At 36.4% G+C, this 17,719-nt stretch overlaps 1 protein-coding gene across 2 annotated transcripts in view; it reads right to left on the bottom strand.

The window, feature by feature from the left end:
- LOC113235678 (integrator complex subunit 3 homolog) overlaps positions 1–17,719 on the bottom strand; it is a 45,540-nt gene that overhangs the window by 5,876 nt on the left and 21,945 nt on the right. The window contains exons 2-4 of one of the 2 annotated variants that reach the window (XM_026471519.1): positions 14,468–14,550; positions 3,087–3,244; positions 921–1,835 (exon numbers count right to left, since the gene is read on the bottom strand). In XM_026471519.1, the coding sequence (XP_026327304.1) occupies positions 921–1,835; positions 3,087–3,244; positions 14,468–14,477 (1,083 nt within the window). In that variant the 5' untranslated portion in view covers positions 14,478–14,550. Of the gene's footprint in view, positions 1–920; positions 3,245–14,467; positions 14,551–17,719 lie in introns of both variants that reach the window. The other variant, XM_026471518.1, reaches the window with a different exon arrangement.

A 17,719-nucleotide genomic window follows, 5' to 3' on the forward strand; every position in this document is an offset into this window, starting at 1 on the left:
ATATATATATATATATATATATATATATATATATATATATAATCTCATGCTAATAAGACATAAAGTACTATTAAAATAAGAGAAATCTCCAATCAGGAATTAGGCAGCGTGGTGGATAACGTTCTAAACTCTCGCCTTATAGAAGGAGGATCGGGATCGAATGTGAGACGTTTGTGCGTTGTAAATTAGAGTCACTTTTAAAATATGGGTCACTTTTAAAAATATATCTATCGCATTTCATTCAAAATGTACCCTACCTCTATAAACATATTATCATTCAAATTTGCGGTATTAAAAAGTCACAGTTTGTATAGTTTTGTCTGTGACTGAGTGTACTTATTAAGCAATTAAGCTCTTGCTTAGTATACATTTAAGGCGAGTCACCTGAGGAGAAGCGGGAAAAACTATTTTGCTAAACCAAAAATAATGGTCTTACAAAAATATACGATACTCCTAAGGTTATTGTATAAAGAATGTGCTAGTGAGTTACACAATAACATGTACTTCACCCGATCATATAAAAGCCTGAAAACAAGCTAAAACAAGTCTAAACAAATTATTTAAGAATAAAATATTTAACTTTGCACATCATTTTTATATGGATATATTTCACTGTAAGTACTACAGCGAACCTTCTAAATTTTGGTTTACAACTTAAGGTCTGTTATTAAATTCACATTTATCCAAAAATGTGAAGATGACTCAGCGGTTTAGCGACGTTGCGCCGTGCCCCGCTGTGCTATCAGTCGCCATCGGGCGTTTAGCGATATTGCATCTGTGTCAAATTTTCTTCGTCTGCTCTTATTTCATTTATGTTAATTTTCAGTGTGCGTGTTCGCGTTCAGGTTACGTGACGCGAGGTGGTTGAAATACCTCGCCTTAGCAAACGATAGACGAGATAGCAGTCAAAATCAAATTACCTGTATACTTGTAGGAGCTGGACTATTAAAGTTTAGTGGACTCGTAAATCCGCTGTCGTTTGATGATGATCTTATAATTTCTGGCTGAGCCCTTGGTTCATTCTGTTCGAGGGTTCTATATGGGTGTAAAGGATGTGGAAAAATATTTGGATGTTGATGAGTAGAAGTAGGTACCATGTGAGACTGATGTTGCCGATATGATGGTGGTGGTCTTTTATTTTGAAGTAGTGCGTTTTGAGGATAGTCAGAGTGAGCTTGTTGCAATTGGGTAAAAAAAACTGTTTTTGGATCATTGCTATGAGGAACTTGGTTTCCTTGGTTTGTTGTATGATTACGAAGCAAATGCTGTTGAGCCATTGGCTGAAGCGGTAAATGTTGTGGAGGCACTTGCTGCTGAATAAATTGTTGTTGAGGCAATTGCCGCTGGAGAAATTGCTGTTGAGCCAATTGCTGCTGAGGCAATTGCTGTTGAGGTGATTGCTGTTGTGGCAATTTTTGTCGAGGCGATTGTTGTTGAGGCAATTGATGTTGTGGCAATTTTTGTTGAGGCAATTGTTGCTGTGACAATTGCTGCTTTGGCAATTGCACTTGATGCCAATTTTGTGAAGACGACTGCACATAAGTCTCTAATTGCTGAAGAAAATTTGATGGTTTTTGAATTATAGTGGACTTTGCCGTATGATATGGCGTAAAATTGACGTTTGTTTGCTGTAGTTGTTGTCTTAACACTGAATGATCGATTGTTATGCTCACTTGCTGTCCTGGAGGTCCAGATGAAAATATTACATCACTCGTCGGTTTTTTTGATAAAGAAATTAAATTCACGTCCAGATTTTTTAATCCCATGTCAGTATTTGTTTTTGGTAAATCATTATTTACAACGACTTTACAAGCAGCATAATCGTTCGCTGGTTTTTTGGTACTACTGTTTGAAGATGTTGCAAGACTATTGTTTCCAGGTGCTAGATTAGTATTAATTTCAAGTTCTACATGACCATGGTTTGGTGGTATTAGTGGGCCATGAAACGCAGATATTGCAGAAATATTATTTAAAGCTGTCACAGGACCACTGTTAGCGGGATACGTAGGTATATTGTTAGGCTTTACACAATAATTTGTTTGTATTAAGGAGTCACTATTTGTATCTACCGATGGCATACTATTTGTAGACGGCGCAGTGATAAATGTTGTGTATGGTGGTGGCATATTTGAATTAACTCTCCATTTTGATATAGTGTTGATGGTATTTTTTGTTGTATCATCCAGTACAGCACTGATTTCAGGATACGAGTTGATATTTGGGAGTTGCGAAGGTTTCTCAATATTGGTTTTCTGTAATATGTTGTTATTACACGTTAATTTAATTGATTCTATTTTGTGGTTTTCAAGAACTTCTTCCATGGTGAGGTTTGTATTGTTAAGAGCATTCTTTTTCTCCACTGTCCACGCAAGCAATTCTGTCAAAATTACTTCAATTTGTTGTTGTGTACAAACGATATTCTTTTCACTACCGAGTTTTATGGTGTCGACAATGAATTGTCTGATAAATCCTTCGTTACCAGCATTTGGCACCATAATATTTTTGACAGTAACAAAACATAATTTGAATAATTGATATTTTAAACGTAAGAAACTAGTCATAGATTTATCAATTTGATTCTGTTCTTCGCTGCGGTTTTGTATTAACATGTGTAGGGAAAATGCTTTTATAATAAATAGTAAACTTTCGGAGACCCTGTGCAGCAATTTGTTTATATAAACAAATTCCTGTGTTCCATTTATAGACGACGGTGATTTTTGTGTCATAGTCTTTCGTAGAGGTTGTGCATTGCATAGTTCTCGTACTTTTTGTGTGTCTATTTTTACAATCCTTTCTGGTAATTTGGCATTGAGTTCACAATGCCTCATTTTTTCAGTGTCTAAAAAATGATTCTTATCTAAATTATTTACTTCTTTCTCTTCACCGGTTTCAGTTCCCACCAATAGTTTCCGAAATTTCGTAGGTGGATGATCGTTATATTTTTCCGATTCGTTAGACAGATTTTTGTCTTTGACATATTCTTCCTTAAATTTTGTGTTTGGATATATATCATTTAATTCTTGTGTATTACTTTTGAGTTCATTTCTTAATGTTTCGCTATCACTATTGGAAACTGCTTTACTTATTTTGATATCTTTAGATAAATGATTGTTGGTAGTATTCTCGTCAAAATCAGTATTTGGGCTTTGTTCACCGTCACTCTCATCAAACGAAAGGATAACTTCAGTGGGTTTACTTATGTCGTAGCTAGCCAAACGGTGCATAATCTTCTGTTCTAAGTTATCTAGAAAAGAAACAAAATAGGTTATTTTACTGAAGAAGATCGTCAGCATTGGAGGAGATATACCAACACGGTAATGTTTGAATTATATTAACAGTTCAGAATTTGTTACATCTTTCCAAATTAGAAATTATGACCAATCATTCTCAAGATTTCATAGTCTTCAACCGGCAGCGATCGAGGCTTAAGGACATTCTATTGTGTTTTTTCTTCTATGGGCTTATTTGATACTTTTAAATATTGTTCTAGTACTTAAGCGGACGATGGCACAACAACTAACAAAAGTTTTATCGCAATCCCATGAATAATAAGGGAACACATACCAGACAAACATACATACACGTATATGTATAACTTAGCTACCTAATTGACTCACAATAAGTCAACAAAATTAAAAATTACTAGTTTTAAAAATAATTCAAAATAAAATAAAATGCATTTATTTCAGACAACAATAGATCCATAAAAGTGTTAGTATTAAAAAAAATAATTAAATAACTATGTTAGTACGCAAACTTAACTGAAGAGGGAATCAATAGAAGGCCACTGTCCCATCTATTTGCAACAACTGACAGCAGTCTGTGGCGGCTGGCGAACACTCCACGCGCCGAAAGCATCAACACCCGCATCCGCAAACACCCCATGATGTTTAGTAACAGTAGAGATCCTTGTGAAAGAGTTCATACAGGGAAGTACTGCCACCGTACCTATTTCTGCCGCCAAGCAGTAATGTCAGCATTACTGTGTTCCGGTTTTGAAGGGTAAGGGTGTTAGTGAAATTACAGTCATATAGGACTTGTCAACTTATGTCTCAGGGTGACGGGCGCAGTGGTGCCCCTCGGATCTTTGCGATGAAAAGCTCTGAGTGGCACTGCAACTTTTATGGATATGCGTGTAGATTACCATCAGGCGTACGACTTGTTCGTCCTGTCACTTGATAGTATTAAAAAAATGCTCTACAGTATCGCGGCAGCCGCAACATAACCGGGAACGCGTCATTGTACTGTACACGTATTTTAGTGACCTTTGGGTATACCTGCTCCATAAACTATAGGCGTATAGTTTGCGTCTACGTTCTCTCTCAATATCCGCGTCATCACGCAAATCGTTGGTTACCAAGTGACCAAGGTGAGATTACCCTAGTCAGTTGTTGACCGTTAAGAAGGATGGGAGGGACATATTATGGTCTCTGGTTTCCCGCCTTAAAAACCATATATTCGCTTGTAAGCACTTATACTTAAGGTTATGTTTCATGGCATACAATTCGCATATATGCCTATAAGTGCTATAAGTACCTATAAGCTATCAACAGATGGGCTCAGCAACACCGTGTCATCGATATAACTTATGTTGTTAAAGCAGACTTGGCAAACGACATGCGTGTTTTGCATAAATAGGCAGACGTTAAAAATGTCAAGCATTTTTATCTAATCAATTTTATAATGTGAAGGTGTTTTATCAAATATAGTGCAAAATGAGTTTTGTTATATCTAGGCTTGAGGTATTTGTAATATGTGAGATATTGGGTATTGAAAGAAAGATAATAAATGCGTTATCGTTACCTTTGTAAAAAACGATACATTATTCCTTTTAATTAGTGTTATAGAAACTGCTTTTTTTAAGGTAATTGTATTACGAGTAGTTTGCAAATGCAGTAGAGCTCCTTGTGAAATAGTTCGTCCAGGGAAATACTGCGACTTTACCTATTTCAGCAGCCAAGCAACAATTGTGAGTATTATTGCGTTCCGGTTTTGAAGGGTAAGGGTGCTGGTGAAATTACAGTCATAAGTTGTCAATTGCACAGGTTCGGAACGACTGTGAACGAACGTAGCAGCAGTTCTCGATCGAAAACAGGGAACTATCAACGTGTGTCTACTACTTCTAGACGTTAAGAGGCTAAAAAGGATAGAAATTGTTAACAATTATTGTTGTATTGTTCTAACGAACACCGACACCTCCGTCATCAACTTAATGTCTCAGGGTAACAGAAGCAGTGACAGTGTCACTCAGACCTTTGCAATTTAAAACCTTGAGTGGCACTGCACGGCGCACAACTGGTTCGTCCAACCACATGGTATCATAAAAAAAATCAGGTAGTTTGGTGCAAGTACATTGCGTGTCACCACGTGTTCCACGGGTGTTATAGGCGTCTTAAGAAATAAATTAAAAAAAAAAAATTGATAGAAACACCGTATTACACAGAATTGGTTTTGCAAACGTTTGGACTAGGCAATATAACCTGTTCATTTGTGACTTAATCGACGGCGGTAGTCGCGAAGTATAGTAGTGTAGACGAAATATGGTTTGCACCGATTCGTTTTATCGCTTTATCTTTGGAGTACAACACGTAATGCACGTGCCATCTGTATAGTGCAAATAACTGCTTAGTTTAATCTTTATGCGTAACTAACTTTGCTGAATTAGTAAGAAAAGAGTCGGTGATCGTTATTTTACGAAGTACTCACAATTAAAAGAAAAAACGACTTGAAGAGTATTTGAAATAATTCAAAATTGGAAGACAAAGCATTTAGCGCAACCATGACTGTTACAATGGACCAAGATAATTTAAATTCATGTATGCTTTAAGTCAAAGAGGTATTAATGGTTTTATTACCCTATTATAATAGAAAGGATACGCTGTTCCAACCGAATTAGAAACTGATCTGCGCTCCAAAACACGAGTCGCAGATGTGGGCCAACAAGCGGGTAAACTGAAATGAGATTGGGCGGGTCATCATAATAGGAAGTGCTTGTGTGTTTAGAAGAATATTTAATGTACGTCCAAATGTCACAATGCCGTCTTGTTAGAATAAGGTAACTCCCGCCTACACGCTCACTTTGCTCGCTCGGCTCGTACTGCTTTGTCATATACTAACCTAACCTAAACTCAGAAGAGGGGGTCGAGTCAGCTCGGAAACGCGAACAGAAATAACTATTTTGATTTTTTTGTCTTTCATTTAATACTTTGCCAAATCTACGGCCGGCATTATAAGCAATATCAAGTATTCTATACAACGCCTAAAAATGTGTATAATAGTTTAAAAAAATGTTAACTATTATATAGTTTGGCACGGTATGCTGGGAGATGTTGGTTCAAATTTAGCCGGATCGAAGGATTTTTTTCCTAGTGTACGTTTTTGAATCAATTATTATATATACTGTTTAAAGAAGCGCGGTATTGAATGGTATGACAAGATATTGTATACAATCCCTGTAGTAGACACATTGCCGTTAACTATACACATAAACATATAAATTGTAAGTAGTGGCAATGGCAACCTGAGCTGAGTTTCAAGAGTAGGCACGCACTTTTTCGTGAAATGCCCAAGCACAGTAACATATATTGAATGTTACTGTGCTTGGGCATTTCACTCGTCACTTAGGAAAGTTGTAGACGGGTGGTGAATTAAACTATTTTTATTTTGATTTTATATGCACACTTCACTTTTCGTTATATTTATCTTCTTAAATTAAAAATTTGTAATAGTCATAGTCGTAGTCGTTTATTAATAACAAAAAAAGTTACAAAGTTACAAAAATTGTACAATAACGAATAATTAAATTGATTTCCAAGAAATGATTAACACGATAGTTAAATCTTAATTCGTTCAATAATAATAATAATAAAAATAAGTCGCTTCAAAAAATGATAATATAAAATAGATTAGTAATAATAATATTATTATAATTAATATTATTCAACTGCATCGGTGGCCGAACGGTTACCATACCGGATTGCTACGCAGAGGTCCCAGGTTCGATTCCCGGGCCGGGAGAAATATTTATATGGCCTACATTTATTTCTCTCGTGAGTTTGGGTGTAATTTGTGGTTGTCTATATGTGTGTCTCCATGGCACCCGCGACACAGGGTTTCCCTAGTGCGGGGTTATGTTGAGTGTGTGCGTTATTATTATTATTATTATTAAATAATAATAATAATAAGGACAATAATGATAATAATGATTATAATAATAATAAAAAATAAAATACAAATAAAAATATTATCAATTACATTACAATTACGTCGAATTACTAACAATAAATTAATAGCCTCGCACAATACTCTAATCAAACATTTACAGTCCCACGTTATCTGGTAACCGGTTGTAGACTGAGCTCTGCTCTGCTCTGAGCCTGCAGTACTCCACCAAGTGGTCTCTGGCATATAAAGCTGCCTGAAAATACACGATAACTGGGACCATTAGTATTTTCATGGTCCGGAAAAGAGGTATCGCTGATGCATTCTGTGACACTCTTGCAATGGCCCTTACTGCTCTTTTGACATTCTAAGGACGTGCTCCGAGTCGGCGGCTCGTCCTCAGAACTCAACACCATACTGTAGCAGCGAGTGCACAGATGCGAAATAGCAATTCCGGATCATGCTGTAGTGCTATACACACAGCTGATATACGCCTTAGTGCAAAACATGCACGACCAACCTTTTCACACAGTTTATCTATGTGACTTTCCCAGGTCAGGCTACTGCCAACTTGAAAACCTAGAAAGGTTGTATTGTACAACTGGGCCACCTTTGCATCTCCAACTCTCACTTTCATTTGTCTGCAGGTACGACCTGACAAGTTGAAATGCATACAATTAGTCTTATTTATATTCAAAATAAGATCATTAATTTTGTACCAATGATTTAGGTCACCAGCTACGTCATTCATCCTCTGTTCTAGTAGGTCTACATTTGGTGCAGTCACGACTGCAGCGACATCATCTGCGTACATCAGCACGTGTCCGTCGCGCACGTACACTGGTACGTCGTTCAGAAGTAGAACATAATATTCGAGAGCGATGATCCCTGTGCTACACCAATTATGGTCTTCAGTGGCTCTGACTTCACTGTCTTCTGACATGAAGTCAGAAACCAGTTTTAGTGCAGAGCCCTGAACACCAAAATATTTAATTTTTGTGGTACGTGATTGTTAGTCTCATCGAAGGCCTTCGAAAGGTCGCAGAAAATGACAGCTACCCGCTGCAGACTCTCGCAGGCAGCACTCGTCGAACCAATTCACGACCTTCAATCGTGGTTGAACGACCTCTACGGTACGCATCATACTGCCTGTCTGACAAAGAATTGCACTCCGTCAGGAATTTATTAAGCCGTGAACTCAGACCGTGCTCGAATATTTTGGATACACCTGGAATTATTGATAGTGGTCTATAATTGCTAACAGCCTCTTGCTTTGCCTTTCCTTTATAAAGTGGTGAGACTTTTACCTTTTTCAAAGGCCGAGCGTCTATACCTTCCTTGGTGCAACGGTTAAATAACGCAGCATATACGCCAAAGGTACGCTAACTGTGTGTAGCACCGAGATGGATATACCGTACACATCTTTTAAGGTCTTGTGCGCTACACAAGTGAAAATTATGCGGAGCATCTCCGTTGCAGTGAATGGTCTAAGCCTAATCTATCGATCGGTAGGTGTTCGCGAAGCAGTTGGCGCACCATACGTTGCGGCTGCGCTCACGAAATATGTGTTTATAGCGTTAACAGCACTGACCTAACTATCGAATTTTAACCCATTAGATTGCGTCAGTACTTCTGTGTAATCCTGATTTCTTCTTTGCTTACCGGTTTCCATGTCAACAACTATCCACATAGTCTTCTGAATGTTTGGAGATATCATTATCAAATCGCTTTTTAATAGCTCGTCATAATGTACGTCAAATTAATTAATTTTTGATAGCATTTTATTTAATGGGAATTTACACATAATTGCTCGCATGTTAAATAATAACGCATTTAAATTAATAATCTCGCCAGTTACCCAAGAATTTTCCTTTTTTTAAAAATAAATTCTTTTAAGTAATAATAATAATAATAACGCACACACTCAACATAGCCCCGCACTAGGGAAACTCTGTGTCGCGGGTGCCATGTACACACACATAGACAACCACAAAATTACACCCAAACTCATGGGAGAAATAAATGTAGGCCATACAAATATTTCTCCCGTCCCGGGAATCGAACCTGGGACCTCTTCGTGGCATTCCGGCATGGCAACCGTTGGGCCACGGAGGCAGATAAGTGGAAAAATTACGTGAATTTTATTTTTCAAAATATTTATTATAGCCAGGGCTATAAAAAATGGGCTAAAAAACAAATATACGCGATTTAAACCCGGAAAAATAGTTTCATTTCCTATGTGTAACAATCGCGAAAACCTAAGAACTCGATATAGCCAGGGCTAGTTTATTCGGGGACGTGCTGTGCATCCGTTCCACCTCGATCCAACCAATGCTTTCCACAGCCGCAACAAAATTGCATCTGTTAGGTTGACTGTAGGATCTGGCGAAGCGGGTTGGCGCGGGATCGGGCATTTGCTCACACACAGTGCGTACTGCGTAGTGGTCACTTAGACGTGCGTGCACGGGAGACGCGCGTGCGTCATACGCCGACTTACAGCTGACATAGATGTGATCAATACAAGTACTCGGACAATCACTTACTCTCGTGGGAAAGTGTGCTATATTATATAGATTATTTGTTGATAATATATAATTCATGTTCGTTCTACTGAAATCTATATTTGTATCGTCTACCACCACAAATTCTAAGCCGAGTATAGCATTCTAAATTCTTAAAATTTACATTTTTCTTCACAAAAATACACGACCCGCCGTGTGTTACAACTGATCTACAATAATACGCAGCTAAAATATAATAATCGTTTTGTTTTTAAGAGATTGAATATTTTGAAGACATAATCTTAAGAAACAGGTTCCGTCTTCAGTGCTCGCCGTCTTCGGTCGTGCATACAGCAATGAAGGGGATGCCAGTCCCAGTGAGCTCACACTGGAGGGTACGCTCTTTCTTGGCCGCTGTCTCCGCGAGGGAGTTAACGCGAAAAAACCAGTTCGTAAACCTAATTCCTTGTGGCCACGCAGTTGGCGTCGTGACTTGAGTGTACAAACCTTCGGGAATTACAATTATAAACGACGCATGCCTGAATATAATGTACTTTAAATAACTTTCCTAAATTTAATGGCTTGGTTCCAAAATTAGCCAAATAACTTTTTACTTTTTTCAGTACCACGCAAAAATTGATTTTTGAATATGGCAGCCCCGTTCAAAGTACCTACGTTTTGGCTAGTATAATTCAGACGAGGTATAAGATTACTCATAAGTAAAAATCAGCTCTAGTCCCTTACAAAAAAGATCTAAAATTTGGAATTATCTAATGGATTTGTCCGATTTTGCCACTAAGGTTAGGACTTGACTGATATTGAAAGTTACTGACTTAGTATTTGACCGATTTTGAATGTTGCTTGCTTGATGGATTTGATAATTTCTTTTAAGGAAGCACTTGAAAGGTCAAGGGTAGCCAATGGCTGCCACGTGAACGGGTAACAGTTTGCTTGTCTAAATGGTGGAATTAAAAACTAAAATATGTATTTAAAAAGTAAATTAAATTTGTTAAAATTAATACCTAAATTAAAAAAAAATATATATTAAAACTGCTTATGTGTACCATTAAAATTAGGTTTATATCATCAAATGAGGTGCTTCCTCCTGCAACTCGCACATTTTCTCTTGAATTTTATTTTGTACTTCTACTGGCCTAGCAAAAACTTCTTCTATGACCACACTAAAAGAAGAATAAAAATAGCAAAAAAATTGGTAGGAGCTAGGAATGCATGTCACCCGAACCTGAGGTCGAGCACCCCTGCTTTATGAAAGTTGCAAGCTGTAAACATAAGCGACTTGAAAAGTTTACTTAGCGTGCAAATTTTTGTTTTTGTGATTGTCCATGTCAATTTTTGTTGCGTTTCTTTGACATTTCAGGCGCTGTTTCTGCTATACACACCTATTTGCATCCATTATTTTATTCGGTTTTTAGCGAGTCTCGCCATAAAGTTGTTTATCCGACTAAACTGCGAAATTAAGAGAAAACAATATGGCCGGCACGGTCAAACAAAAGACTTGGAGCTGAATGGCTGTCCCAGATTTGACTGATTTTGAAGTGCAAGTGCTTTCGATTTCACCAATTTTGAAAGCAAAAGCGTAGTTCTGCACTGTTTTTCATAGACTTTGCGTGGATTTAGCTAGTTTTAAGAAGCCCGAAAGTACAGTGTTCATTGTTGTGATCCTGACGTAAAATTATATAGTTATAAAAATCAGTTTTTTTGATTTAGACAATTTTTAAACCAAACTTCTCTACTATTTCTGATCTGAGTGTTCCGGGAAAAGTCCCAGAGTGAATTCCATTGCTCAGGTACTCATACTATGGGAATTCCCTAATTCGAGACCAGGTAATTGGTGTGGTTGTAGGCACATTATTATTTATTATTATTAAGTATAATGGTCAGGTCTTCCGTTAAACCGACGACAATGGAATATAAACAATACGTGCCTAACAATAAATATATTCGGAACAACTGTGCCATTACCATAGTATTGTTTAGAATTTCTTAACAAAAAGCTCTAAGGCTGCTAACAGATGGACTGCATGTGTGCATATTTCAACTAGGTACTGTCGAAATAACAACTGCAAAACGTCGGCTGTACACAGAAAAAAAGGATTTCTACTAATAAGAAAGAGCAATTTCTCAAAATATTTAAAAAAAAAAAATAAATTCTGAAAAAATATTTATTAAAAGTAATAAAATATTGTCATTACAAAAAGACTGCTTATATTTTTGTAATACAATTTTACTCTTAACTTTATTCTAACTCTGAGACTAATACGTTCACTTCAAGATTTTATTTCATTTCTAATCAAGAAGCAATACGTAGTATCTCTAGTTTGTTAGGGTGTTATTTATAGTCATAATTTAAGAAATTTGGTTGCAGTATGAAATCAAACTACACTTGTAACAAGCACAACTTTAACATGCGATTAGTTCCATCACGCTACTGCTAGATGGCATTAGTTGTACTCTGAAACGCGCTATCGTTTTGTTAAATTCAATAGTATAAAGTCATCTCATATATTTGGAATTATTAGTGTATTCTGCCCGTGTAGTATTTATAAGGCACTGAATGGTCCTCAAGTATTTGAGAAGAATTCGTCCTATTTCTGCTACTTTAAGGCTTGGCACTGAACTGTGTCCTTTCACGCCAGTGAGACATTCTGTTGGATCCATAACCCTGTAAATTTACCCTTTTTGATATTAGAAAACATAAATCTTCAATCAAATAATTTGAAGCCGAGCGAATCTCCGCTGAGCTGTTAAATTATACGTAAAGTCGTAGAAAATCATATTACGAAAATTTTGAAGAGTTAAATGGATGTAGACAACCAATTTCTAAAATGACTCCTCAATGTGAAAACAAGTGACAGTCAGACGAAACAAACTATATTCTACAGCCAAAGAGTTAAATTTTCAAATGTTGTAATTACTTTTTAAATATTGTTTATGTAAGTGGCCAGTTCCGGAAATATATAGTGCGCCCTATGTAAGAAAGAGTGTACAGACCTAAATTTTTTTTTTGCGTCATACTCAATTTGAATTGAAAATGCTATGGTTACTCGAGGGTTTCATCAACGCAAGGGCAAAATAAAAACATGATTGGTGAAGTTAATTTTTTTTGTAATGATACCTTTGTTTACACTTAGACCGCAAATTCTACCGCAGAGGGTAGTCAGAGATTACAGACGTGAGTTTGTTGATAAATGAAAAAGGAGGATTTCGATAGTGATAATTGTTTATCTCCTTAATAAAAAGTAAAGTCAATATTTGGAATCGTAAATGTTCAGAATAAAGTGACAAGCTACAAGTAACATCTGTGCCTTCATTTCAACATCATCAAATTCGCGGAGCTCCTAGCTCAAGATATGTAATTCGATAATTGCTTGCAGTCAGTGTCCACTGCAGTTGTATATTACCTCAACTTCGTGCTTCGTGCATGCCCCGTCCGTCTGATAGCAGAAATAGTTTTGTTTAACTAATATCAGTCTTTCTAGGATTTTTTACTTAACCTATCTAAGCTACCACAGATTACTTAATACTTACTACGTAACAGATAAGTACATTACCTAATACAAAATTGAACGTTCCTACGCTATAATAGCCTACTTAATCTGACTAATGAAACCAGGCGCTCACTACGAGGAAAAGGAACCTAAGCTCGCGCTCAGAGAGGTGAAAATAACGTTGCCCGCCGAGTGCAGTTGTGCGGAACCGAATGCTGGGATTGTACAATGTACAAGGATTGTAATGTAAATAAAAGACTTGTCTGGGCACTGCTCAGTGTTTTATAAACCCCGATTTTGTGACATGCCTTTTTTTCCAGATTTCTGTAGTTTGAATTAACACAAATGGAAGAGTACAACTCCGGTTTGACAAATATTTATTGTTACAGAGAAAAAATAATTTAAAAACGACGTAATTTTCATACGGATAAACATTAAAAAAATCATAATTTAAACTATTTGAAAATTATTAACCAACCGACTTAGTTGTTCAATAAAACCATAAGTAACACACATTTTAAATAATAGGCTCATTCGTTACAAAGTTTGATTTGATTGATTTTTCGTTTTTATTTTTTTGCTTCAATAATCCATTTATAAAACACTGTGCGTTGACACTGTTGGTGACAAACTCAGCTGTAGGTACTTATTGCGCACGAAGTGACGTAACACTTAATGTAATTTAAAAATCTAAATATAGTAATAGACAATTTCTATAATACTTTGCCAATTAATTAAGAATGTTTAAATAGCAGTAAACCTCCTTGTGAAAGAGTTCGTCAAGGGAAGTATTGTACTGTCACCTTACCTATTTCTGCCGCCAAGCGGTAATGCTAATGCACATGGGACTTGCCAACTTATGTCTCAGGGTGACGGGCGCAGTGGGAGATCTTTGTGATTTTAAGCTCTTAGTGGCACAAAATGTAGGAAATTAATCATGCTACCCTGTTCTACTTCATCTTCCATCCACTCATCGGCTATCTTCAGCCTCGATTATCAAATGAACCACGGGCAGTATTAATACTGACCGGCCTAAGTAATACAACCAATGTGTATTGTCGATGTTAATAGTGCCCGATTAATCAACTTGACCGTTATACATATACACGTGTATACGAGTATATACACGAATAGCACCGGCAAGGAGTGGGATGTACTATTGTTTCTAAACATCTGTTTTGTTATTTGATAACATCTCGTAACTTTAGAAGCCAACTTTACATACACGTCTATAATTCATATACATATTTTAGCATGTCTATAATGCTGGACTATTATTACAAATTTTTGACTCACCTGGATCCATTTTGATTCTCGCGGATTGGTCGTTGTTTTCTATAATTGAGTTAGTGCTTTTTTCTTCAATTTTAACTCCAGCGCTAAAACAAAATATTTTGTCTATATAATGTAACAAGTAATGTATAAATCTTCCAGCACTTAGTATTAACAACTATATATCCTAATCTTAAACTAGGGAATTCGAACTCAAAATGATAAAATTAATTCTGAGGGCGCCTTACTCAGTACACCCAGAAAATAAACGGTAAGAAAAGTTGGTTGCGTAAAATGATCCAACCCAGATTCGACCCCAGGGACAAAGACAATTAATACGCCTATTGTGTAATAATTTAACAGGTATGCTACAAGAAACTGAAATATATTTGCTTAACGCAAGCAGAATAACATAATTCGCATTATGCTAAATTCGCAGTTAGAATAATTCGGATACATACACGCAGGTATACGCAAAAGGCAAGAATGATGTATGAATGAATAAGGAAGAGAAATACGTAACACACATAAATACATAAATTTAATAGCAGTAGAGCTCCTTGTGAAAGAGTTCGTCCAGGGAAGTACTGACACCTTATCTATTTCTGCCACCAAGCAGTAATGCTTACATTAATTACTGCGTTCCGGTTTTGAATGATAAAGGTGCTGGTGAAATTACAGGTACATGGGACTTGTCAACTTATGTCTCAGGGTGACGGGCGCAGTGGGAGTGCCTCTCAGATCTTTGCGATTTAAAGTTCTGAGAGGCACTGCAACTATTATGGACAGGCGTGTCATTTACCATCAGGCGCACGACTTGTTCGTCCCGTCACTTGGTATCATAAAAAAAAAATACAGCAACAGCAAGCAAAAAGCAAATCTGACAACTGTTTTAGATGTATTGACATTTATCTGTGCCTCTGCTATGTGTTTATTGTGACTGTTGTTGCTAACGACCGCGTAAATTACTTCGCGATTTTATATGGCATATTATACAGCGCCCCTAGCGGTTACGAGAAAAAAGTAACATGTTGTGTACCACAGACCTTGTATACAAATATTTTACGCTGTCGCTAACGAGAACTGTTACAGTAAACTCATGGTAGAGGCACTGAAATAAATACATTTTTTGAACTATTATTTCATTAAGTTGTACATAACACACATTTAAAGTGTAAAGTGTATATTTAAAGTGTAATATCTACGTATTAAAAAAAATTTTTGATTACCCAATTAAATAATAACATAAATATAAATTTACTAAATTATTTATTCATTTATATATTTACAATTTAAATTGTGAAATTGATCAAAAAACCATTAGTGTTAAAAAAGATTAAAAACCCATTGACTTTAAAAACCTGACTTTCAGTATTGGCAAAGACTTGTTTGATCCCTTGACACTTTTTATAAGTTTAATTCAATAAGAACGATATAGTAATTGCGATTCTTTATTCGATAATCGAAATGGTTTTACGGTAATCTCATCAAGAATAATCATAAAGAATATCATACAGAGTACTAAAAAAACCGACCTCAAAAGTACGTGGAATTACATATATGCAGGACCAAAATGCTGGAGCATGCGCCGCTCACTACCGCTTTGCGTCTTTTAAATGACATTTCTAAAAAAATTGATATTTTTTGTTGTTCGATGTCGAGATTCGCAGACGTAGCCCTTGACACTATATGTAAGAAATAGTTATAAGAAATTGAAATGTTTAAATTCTTATTTTTATTATAATATTTATGAATGAAAGCTATTTAGTAATTTATTAACGAATTTATTTTAAAAATTAAGTGATTTGACATTATCGAATTAGATTTATATCTGTAATGATAAATGTGTTTGCACAATGTAACATGAATAAATGAAATGAAATGAAAATGAAATGAAATATAATTATCAAGTTTTATTGAAATCGGTTATCGGAAAGTGCGCAACCCCGGATTCATCCCCTAGTTCGCCACTATACGGGACTTGAAACAGGAAATAATAAAAATCGGTTCTCGCTACTCAAAGTATATTAAGAGAACAACGCCTTGAATTGGAGAATAGCAAAATCAACCATTAAAATAATTGCTCCTTATAATAAAATTTAGGCCCTGTTTATAAAAATGAATCTTCATGCGTGAACAGCCACCCTTAGAGGTGGATGAGTTTTTCACTATGGAGGTACCCTCTTTCCAACAATACATACAAAAAAAACATACCGTCGAATTGGGAACCTCCTCCTTTTTTAAAAGTCGGTTAACAGCAGAGTTATATTTCTTGGGCGTGGTTGCCAAGTGGTTATCTTCGAGGAGTAGCGGGGTCTTCTTTATTTGAGTAAAGTACGAAGTGCAATGAGTTCGAGGAATATTACGTTTATTGGTTACTTCACAATTATGATCTGCTTTTACAATTATACGTATAGGTGATTTTACAACAAAGCCGTAACGCAAGCGATTTGGAGCTTGTGTTCGGAGTTTGGTACGGATACGTAGACTTGTGAGATTTGATGCGAACTGTGGTTAAATGTGAACTGTCGTTTGTCGCGGCGTGTTGCCTTTTTATATCGGCAAGCGCGAAGGGTGCGTAGCGTCTCTGGTTCGTGTCACTTCCTGTCGCCAAAGCTTTTAAGATAATTGTGTCTTTCGCATAGCGATGTGCGTTTATCTGTTGCGTCTGGCAAATGTCTGTTATTTCCTTTGATAGGCCTGGTTTGTATTGTAAAGAATGGTATCTTCGTCTGGCGTCGTAGTGTACTTAAGTTTTTTTCCTGTGTCGTTATCTATGGAATCTGGCCATGTTGGTGGTCGTTCCTTAACTGCAGTAAAAAGCACCAAAAACCCAAAATACCCTCTTTATTACCATCCTTTTAATCAGTAATGTGAGCATTAGGGCATTTCGATTTTGAAGGGTAAATTAAAGGTGCTGGTGAAATTACAGGTACCTAGGTTATGTGGTTGATGCGAACGGATTGAGAACCGATCCCGACAAGGTAGAAGCCATTTTGAATTATATACTACTTGTAAAGGGTCGCAGACGAAGGAAACAAGTGTTTGCGACTAGTTTAGTGGTTTATTCACTTTAGACAACTATGTTACAACTCAATTATTATTGTCGTTTATACGGTTTATATACAAATAGTAATATCTAAATCAATTAATAAAACAATTAGAATGATACACAAGCTGCGTCATTTGTAGAACTATGGAAAGTTTATATCGTTAGTGATAACAAGTTAGTCTTATTGATAAAAATGTCGTAATGTGGTTGTGGTCACATTACAC

Source organism: Hyposmocoma kahamanoa, unplaced genomic scaffold (assembly GCF_003589595.1).
Source record: "Hyposmocoma kahamanoa isolate Upper Pololo Valley unplaced genomic scaffold, ASM358959v1 88, whole genome shotgun sequence".
NCBI lineage: Eukaryota > Metazoa > Arthropoda > Insecta > Lepidoptera > Cosmopterigidae > Hyposmocoma > Hyposmocoma kahamanoa.